The 8,947-nt window shown below is 35.9% G+C and overlaps 1 protein-coding gene across 1 annotated transcript; it reads right to left on the bottom strand.

Annotated features, from left to right (window-relative positions):
• Positions 1–501: 501 nt before the first annotated feature.
• Positions 502–7,998, bottom strand: LOC103029554 (organic solute transporter subunit alpha). Its single transcript, XM_007259566.3, has 9 exons — positions 7,895–7,998; positions 7,694–7,790; positions 6,385–6,536; positions 6,166–6,239; positions 5,731–5,889; positions 3,793–3,904; positions 3,300–3,446; positions 1,341–1,446; positions 502–1,055 (listed from the first exon to the last, which is right to left on the bottom strand). Exons 2-9 carry the CDS (start codon positions 7,764–7,766, stop codon positions 886–888), a joined length of 993 nt encoding a protein of 330 aa, XP_007259628.3. The 5' UTR covers positions 7,767–7,790; positions 7,895–7,998; the 3' UTR covers positions 502–885.
• Positions 7,999–8,947: the final 949 nt, after the last annotated feature.

Genomic DNA, 8,947 nt, shown 5'->3' with positions numbered 1-8,947 from the left:
GTTCTTAGTCATGCCTTATGTGACTTTATGATAGATATGTTTATGACTCTTGTCAGACACAGGCAGGTCACTGTTTCTGGATTTGATGTTATTGAGTTATGAAGTGGGTGTAATTATGTTGGGAGTGGTGTACACTGGACACAGCTGTAGTTACATGTGGAAACCTGATCTGTCCTTTAGAATTATTTGTCATTTGACCTGTGGACCAGATTAATATGATTCAGTGGTATTGTACTAATTCCTTTTTCTGCAACTTCTTTTCTTAGTAACATTTGGTCAGTTGTCAGTCAGCTATGACTTCAGTTCCTTTTTTACTGCAAGAAAGTGAATTTGAGTGCATGTGTGTTTAAATAAAACGGGAGCAGCAAAAATACAAAAAAAATTATCATATATTTATAAACAATTTCATGTCTGTTAAAAAAAAAAAAATTCTTAACTTTGTTGTATGTCTGGTTCAGACTTACATAATGCAGTGCTATATGAAATGACTAAACACCATAAAACTTTTTACACAAAATTTAATAAGGCAAACATTTCATAAATAGATATTCTATGACCCTGTTTACACTTGTTCGCTTCATTGTGTTGAGTATCAGAACTGAATCTGGATTAGCCAACACAGCCAAGGGCCATGTAAAACAGGTGTAAATCTGATCACTCAAACCACTTCAGAAGGTGATCTAAGACAGGTTATATCAGTGTGAACCCATCTGTTGAATTTGCATATTCTGTCCCATACAGCAATCAGATTTCAATCTGATGCATTTGTCTACCAAGTGTAAATGCATATGGCTAAACTCTTGTCAGGATAAAATCCAAATACTAGTCACATTAAGTGACCAGGTCTAAACAGGGTATCTCTCTCTCTCTCTCTCTCTCTCTCTCTCAGGCTGTGTGCTCCTCCACAGAGTTGGCATTTAGGCTGATCTTGGCATTCAGCTCGTTGTCGTTCTCGTAGGAGTCCAGCCTGATTGGCTCATATGTGCGTCTGTATAACATCCGGGTCACCAGGGTGATGATGAACATCTCTACGATCATTACCTGCTGACTGATCACTATAGAGAGAGACAGAAATTATCGAATTAGACTTAAAACCAAATTGAGTTTTTTTCAATGCATGAATTTATTAAAACATTTATATGTACAATTACCACTAGTTAATTGATTGCTGTTTTTTTTTTAGATTATACAGGAAGTAATTATACTGATATTACAGGAATAGTCCTTGCTATATACCACAAACTGGATGTGCAAACGTGTCAGCAACAGTAAGAGTGTGTGGGTCTGTGTGTGAGAGAAAGAGAGGAAGAACAGAGAGAGAAAGAGAAAGAGAGACTCACTGGATCCTCGGGCAATTGATGAAAAGGGTGGCGAACAGGCAATAGTTCCGTCGAGGGACAGGATACTGATGACGGCTGACTGCAGCTGACTCAGAATCAGGACCAGCTGACAACATCCAGAGACAAATTGTTAGATATTCTATTCATTTAAAACAAACTATGTATCAAAACACAGCCACACAATGTTTTTATTTAGTATCGACAGTTTATATTTAAACATTGTGCTTCATATTTATTCACAACACCCACTGACCCATTTACTCATTGACTACAAGGTCATAGTAACTCAGACTACTGCCAGTGGTGGACCCAGTCTAAAGGGCAGGGGAGCAAAAAAAACAAATGGTACCAACTGTATAATTTTAGACTCTAGTACTAATTCAAGAGGGGGTGTGACTAAACCTGAAAACATAAATGGATGGAATAGATGCAAGTTCAATAATGAAAATAAGTTTTTTTTATACTATGTGCCATCTTGGACAATAGTTTATCTTGTCTTGTACCATTCAAAACAATTTATCCCATTGTGATTGGCACCTGTTGGGCACCAAATTATTGTTTATCCATTGTAGGGTCACTCCTTTTTTAGAGGAAGACCTAATCCACATCATTATCAAACCACTTCATTATGTTTTTTACTGTATTCAGCATGGTATCCCTTTATATTGATTTATATTGATTAAAATCATCATCATTGAAACCAAAATATGTTGATCTAGAGGCCACATCATTGTTATCTTTCACTTCTCCTCCACAAGAAGGCCAATATGGCATTTTGTCGTTTTTTTTATCACTGTAGAGGACATTTTAGTGACACTTTTTCAACCAAGGGGACAACATGGTGAGACCCAATGGATAACAGAACAATTTTACTCCAAATATCCATTGTTTTTCTAAAGGTTACATTGAGACTGTTGGGTTATTTTGCTAAAGGTATATTTTGCTGGGTAGTTTTGGAATCATTTTGAGGTTTAACCTAAAATCACAGCTTTTATCCAGCCAAATTATTAATAATCAGCATTAATAAACACGCCTGAAAAAATCTGCCAGAGTAATTAACAACATCTAAAATAGCTGAGTTGGTTAAACATTTTTTATTCAGGCAGCAGCGCAAAGTAAAATATGACAGAAATAATTGAGTAAATAATTATACATTTTACATGTGTACATATAAAACATATGACTGCTAGAACTAGCTAACATTAGCCTGATATTAATGATTTCCCATGTTTTACTAGAGGCTACCTATTTTATGATATTTGTGTACAGCTGTGTATTCATTCTTTTTTTTAGTTTTATTTCAAAGTTTTCCCATTTTCTTCCCAATTTACACGGCCAATTAACCAACACACTCATTAGACTCCCCCTATCATTAGTGTTGCCCCAACACACCAGGAGGGTGAAGACTAACACATGCTTCCTCCGATACATGTGAAGTCAGCCACTGCTTCTTTTCAAGCTGCTGCTGATGCAGCATTGCCGAGCAGCCAGCGCACTTGGAAGAAAGCGCCGTGGCTTGGTTCCGGTACATCAGCTCACAGATGCCTTATGCATCACCCTGGGAGTGATGTGGGGAGAGAGCGCAATCTACCAACCCAGAGGAAGCAGGGCCAATTTTGCTCCCTCTGAGCGCCAACAGCTTGACGGCAAAGCTGCATGAGCAGGGGTTCGAACCTGCGACCCTCCACTCTTAGTGGCAGCGCTTTAGACCAATGGACCACTCGGCGCCGTCTATTCACTCAATTTAAGGGGATTGTTTTTAAAGTAAAATTCCTTTTATTTATTTATATTCATAAGCCAATAATCCGGATCAGTTTACTCCAGTGTGTGTTCTGTAGTAATGCAGTGCTGGGTTGTAAACATGGCTTATATTTTTAAGGGCATTTATGTGTATAGTTTTGTATTTTCTATCGGCTCAAACAGAATACGGACCAGTCAGTCAATTGTGCACACACTAACCTGATACATGGCATACTTGGGGACCATCTTGATGCTGCGGAGTGAGCCACGTATGAACATGAACATGATGCCTACAGGCCACAGGGCAGTGAGAGTTAATACTCCTATGAATGGATTTATCCAGATAGCTGCTCCTGTTATTTCCAGCTGCGTGGGAATAAACACAGATGCACAATGGTGACATATGTAACTAAAACTGAACGTGTGTTCAAAAATGGGTGGTTCTATATCATTTCACTTTTAATAAGAATTTATTGTTTTATGATTAATGAAATTCATGAAATGTCAATATCTTATCTCCAAAGCCTTTCTGCAGACTCACTAATTCTAATAGCTTCATCAGAAGTCACTGATTGGCTGAATAGGGTGCGTTAGATAGTGATTCCCCTTTTAAGGAACAAATCCTTGCACCAAATACTGTTCAAATGTAAGCAGAAATTAGACTACTGAAGTGCATGCATGTGTGTAGTACCATAAAAAAAAAATTACATACATCTGCAAGGTCAAAGTTTCCATTGGCCCATAAGACAATAGAAAAGATTGAGAGAACAGTCTTCAGAATGGCATACTGAAGAGATCCCACCTTTAGCCAGAACAACATGCGCCTAAACAAGAAATGAGTTAGTGTTAGTATTTTACCAAATTCAAGATTATACTGTACATCTTGTACAGCCTGTATATGCAATGTAAGTTGTTGTTGTTGCTGTGTATGTTGCAATATCCAAATCCTCTTAACGTTATGTGATTTAATATTATTAATAAAAAAAAAAGATAGTTGCTATGTCTTTTTTGAGTCATAAAGCACAAGTCTGTTTCCGAATTCAAGTCAGTGAAGGTAAAGTCAAGTCAAGTTGTAAATCATCATATTTGTGATCTGAGTCAGACTCAAGTCAGTCATGTGCCCTCAGTACATACTTCTCTTAAGGTAAGAGTTTACCTAAGTGGTAGAAAAATGTGTCTTCAGTTAGACTGAAATCCTATTGCTGTAAAGTTTTTTTATATAATTTTACCCAGAGACCAGATGTTTTTGTCACACATAGATGTTGTATTTTTAAAACCCTACATCATTAGGATACGACTTAAAAAAAAAAAAAAAGAGACCACTTACAAATGATGAGTTTATTTATTTTACCAAATTGAAAACCTTTGGAATATAAGCAAGAGGAAGATGGATGATCACAAGCCATTTAATCCAAGCTGAACTGCTTAAATTGTGCACCAGGAGTGGCATAATCCAAAAAGTTATGTAAAAGCAGTGTGTCAGACTGGTGGAGGAGAACATGCCAACATGCATGAAAACTGTGATTAAAAACCAGGGTTATTCAACCAAATGTTGATTTCTGAACTCTTAAAAGCTGCTCGCGTGGTTTATTGATGCGCATTTTAGACCGAACAGAGCGAGAAAACGCTCCAAGTAAACGAACTCATTAGAAACGAACTACAGGTGTGAACACGCCCTTGTTGCACAATGGCTTCAGGCTCGAAGGAACACATCAGTTGTGTAGAATTACTTTGGCTTTAAAACAGAAGATGCTGCTCAACGTCAGGTACTGTGCTAAACGTGCCTTGCTACTGTTGCTACGACGCGAGGTAACACTACAAACCTTTTTCAGCATTTAAAAAAACACCACAAAGCCTTGTGTGGTATTTGCAAGGCTAAAATGCCAACGACCAGTGCTGCATCTTCAAATACAGAAAATAACGAGTTGGTTAAAGCAGATTCTCTTTATGTTTTTTGCACTTTAATTTTTCATGATGTTACTAGCTGGAGAGCAGTAAGTTAAATTTTGTATATCTATTGTTTTTCCTAATTAAAAAAATGGTGAAAAGGAAAAGCTATTTATCTATTTATTTTTCTGTAAAAAAAATGATGAAAAGGAAAAGCATAGATTTTTTGCTTTATTGTCATCTGTGCTTTAAATAAATCTGACATTGTTTATTATTAAACAGATTGATTTATTGCTTCTGTTGTTGAAAAATACTTGAGAAGACAAAAAAAAATCGCATTTTAAATCGCAATCGCAATTTATAGCTAAAAAATTGCAATTAGATTATTTTCCAAAATCGTTCAGCCCTAAGATTAGGAGATGTTTTAAGGAAAAGAGTGATGTTTAAGCACATTTTTTTGTAAATTTGCTGTTTGTATTTATTGTATTGTATTGAGCTAATAAACACTTACTTCACAGATAAAAAGCTATTTCTTTGATTAAATTCCCACAGATGCCTAAAACATTTGCACAATACTGTATCTCCATAGTTTACTGCATAATTTGAACATACAAACTGTTTCTTACACTGTTTCACAATGTATTGATGAATGGATGAATGGACCAAAAAAACTGAAATACTGAAGATACATGCTTTTCATCAGACAGCAACAATATTCACGTTTTTTATCTTCAGTACGTGTGTCTATTTACAGCTTCTTTACCGTGTTACAGGCACGCTGGGCAGGCAGCGGCAGCAGCAGCAGCAGGGTCCTGTGCTGATCATGAACGACTTGTTGGCAGAGAACTTCAGAAAGGCATCTTCACCCCCACACTCCTCAAGCAGGAGGATTAGAACTTTATATATTACAACTGCAAAGTACCTACGGAAGAGAGAGGACCTTATATACAGTACACACATTATCACCTTCTGCACAGTCACAGAAGTAAAAGCACAGACAACCACACACATGGTGTAATCTGTAATAGAGCAACTGTCATACTCTCATTTCTGTTTATGCCTACTAAAAAAAAAAGAGAGTGACACACTAAACTGGAAGTTACTTATTACACTCTTAAGTTCAGTAACCTCTTACAAGTGTGGGATGCCATCTGTCAACATGGTTAAGTGGTTATATGAACATTATGTGGTTTCTTACGAGTTAGAGGTCATATCTGTGAACATGGTGGATCTAGGAATCCACATTCCAAGGCAGGACATGGTAGCAATGACCTGCGGGAGACAGAACATTAGAACAGTTAGAGTTAGCATCCTGAACATAACATAAGACTGGATTTAGATTCCAAGTATGTCCATGTGCTATATATTAGAATAAACAAAGAACAGAGAACAAATAACTTGTATTCCTGTCTCTTACAGGTGCAGCCCCATTGACCCATATGATGGTGGTCTTCTTTGGGGAGGGTACTTTTTTGTAGATGTACACACACTCTTCTAAGTACAGTATGAGGGACACAGTGGCCATGAAAGTGAGGATGGCGTACAGGGCAATCCCGAACATATCCAGCTCTGAGAGAAAGAGAGAGAGAGAGAAAGAGAGAGAGAGAGAGAGAGAGAGAGAGAGAGAGAGAGAGAGAGAGAGAAAGATATATGGACAAATATTTAATGTAAGTTTAAAACAAGATGTTGCCCTCAAATAAAAATAGGGTTTCAACTTTCAGTCAGCAAACAATTGGTCCCACAGTTTTGCTTAATAATGCCTTTAAAATTCCTGATGTTTTAAAACTAGTACATGTACATTTTCTAAAATGTTGTATTAATATGATTCTTAAAATTATTGTGAATGATGTACAGTACGTTATTGTTTTCTATTTCAGTTGAATGTTATAACATTTTGCATTATGCCTTTTTTTCGGCTTGCACAGCAACTAATCTATTTATTTAAATAAAATGTAGTAATTAAAGACACACATTGAAAAGTAGCATAACTAATTTCATTAGGTAAAAGATAAAGTCATAATGAATAATAACAATTACAATAGAAATAAGTTTATGTATTTCTTAAACTTCCACAACAGCTATGTGTCAAAAAGTCCTGTGCTGATGAATTGGGACACATTGTGCCTATATCTAATAAGTACATAAAAGTAATAAGTAATGGGTAATAATTATATTATTATGGCTGAGCAATAGTTCAATATCAATATAAATTGCAATAGAAAATTGTTTAATAGAAAAAAAAATGCAATATTTCAATAAACATTATTTTTTAGCATCTGTCACTGACTGACATTATTAATTACAGGGTGTATTACATTATGAAGTACACTTATTTTTCAGTGGTTTGTAGCTACAGATATCCATTATGTTTGAGCATTTATGGATGTTCTTGCTTTTTTAGTGGCTTTTATATTGTTTATATTGATATTGGAATTATATTATATTAATCAAAATTGAGACAGATATATTGTATTATGATTTGTGTGCATATTGTCCAGCCCTATATGTCCTCCGTGTGTACTTGAATCACAAGTTTATTAAGTTAAGTATAGACCAATAAATAAAAAATATATCGTTGTAGTACTGGATATTATATTGTAAAAATAGGTGAACATGTCCGAATCACATGTATACATTGCTTAGAATTATTATCCTTTTAATTAATTAATCTCTTAAATAATAAAACACATGAAAAGATATTTAGATAAAAATAAAAAATCACTTACGATTTATGGCATCAATAGCCAGCGGCGGTTCCTGTAAACATGTAGGATCGATAGTTCCATTCAAATCGTCCATTTTAAATACTGATTAAATCACGCTCTGTGGAAAATTATTAAGGTAGATTTATTATTATTTTTTAAATAATATTATTAATATTCCAGTATTGAAGTAGCCTAGTCTCACAACTGAAGAGAACTGAACACCTCTATCTGACAGAAACATAAAGATGTGATGAGATCCTGAGCTGGACTTCCAAACAAACCAGGCGAATCTCCTTATTCCCATTACTTTTATGACAAGCCCTGCCTTCTTCTGTCTGTCCAGTGCTCAGTAAGTTCATGGTCCAGTAGCCAATCATGGCTTAGGAGGCGGGGAATAAAGGAAAGCGGGCCGAGAAGAAAACAGCCCTCATTTGGATCATATCAAACAAAACCCACTAAAAAGACACAGATGGAGTGTAAGTGTGTCTCAGTCTGATCCTTCTACTTACTTTCTTGCCTTTTTACTCAAAACTAACACAGTTTGTACACTCCTGAGACTGCTCTCTGTGTTCAGGTAGATTTACAGGCTACTGGGCTTTCTTGAGGTCCTTGGTTAATATTTCAGATTTCAGTCAGGTGACTTATCACATAGTCCAAGAAATGAACTTTGAAAGGGAAGCTATTTGTTGAAATGTTGATGACAGTAAAGCCGCCACGGAAGTAGAGCACATAAAGAATGCACCTAATCAATCTGTACTGCCATAATCTAGGTATAGAAAATGTAAATATTTGGTCCAATCAACAATATACTTAAGCTATTAAAATAAACTTGAGCAGTGACTCAGTAATATCTATATACTATATATATAACTATATACCATCTATGACATGTTATTACTGTATATACATCATTGAGACTATTATTGAGTTTAAACAACATGAGTAAGTAAAACTAATACTAACCTTCCAGTCTTTGTTCTTAATACACTAGAGGACAAAGAAAAAATCCCCAAGAAGGAGTTCTTGCACTGGAATAAAACAATATATGTGTGAATGTAATCATATGTTAAAGTGAAAGTGTTGGGCCACCTATAGCCTGAATATAAGATAGGCTACAGATAGATGTTGCAGCTGGGCCTGTAGTTCCTGCACATAGGTCATAGATTGCATGACACCCCAGCTGATACTATAAATGCTTGATTGGTAATAAGTCTGGTGACTGGGCAGGCCAAGGATGTGCTACAATCTGACAGGGAATATTGGGAAACTGGCTGT

The sequence above is a fragment of the Astyanax mexicanus genome, chromosome 17, assembly GCF_023375975.1.
Source record: "Astyanax mexicanus isolate ESR-SI-001 chromosome 17, AstMex3_surface, whole genome shotgun sequence".
NCBI classification, from domain to species: Eukaryota; Metazoa; Chordata; class Actinopteri; order Characiformes; family Acestrorhamphidae; genus Astyanax; species Astyanax mexicanus.
Note: the sequence above shows the minus strand (reverse complement) of the source record. Positions and strands in the feature narration are given on the sequence as shown.

Excerpts from the sequence above, each read along its gene's own strand:
- LOC103029554 (XM_007259566.3), bottom strand. The coding sequence starts at position 7,766 with ATGGACGATTTGAATGGAACTATCGATCCTACATGTTTACAGGAACCG. Across the intron at positions 5,890-6,165 it reads ACAGATATGACCTCTAACTC|GTACTTTGCAGTTGTAATAT; the intron begins GTAAGAAACCAC and ends TCTCTTCCGTAG. Across the intron at positions 1,056-1,340 it reads ATCAATTGCCCGAGGATCCA|TGATCAGTCAGCAGGTAATG; the intron begins GTGAGTCTCTCT and ends CTCTCTCTATAG.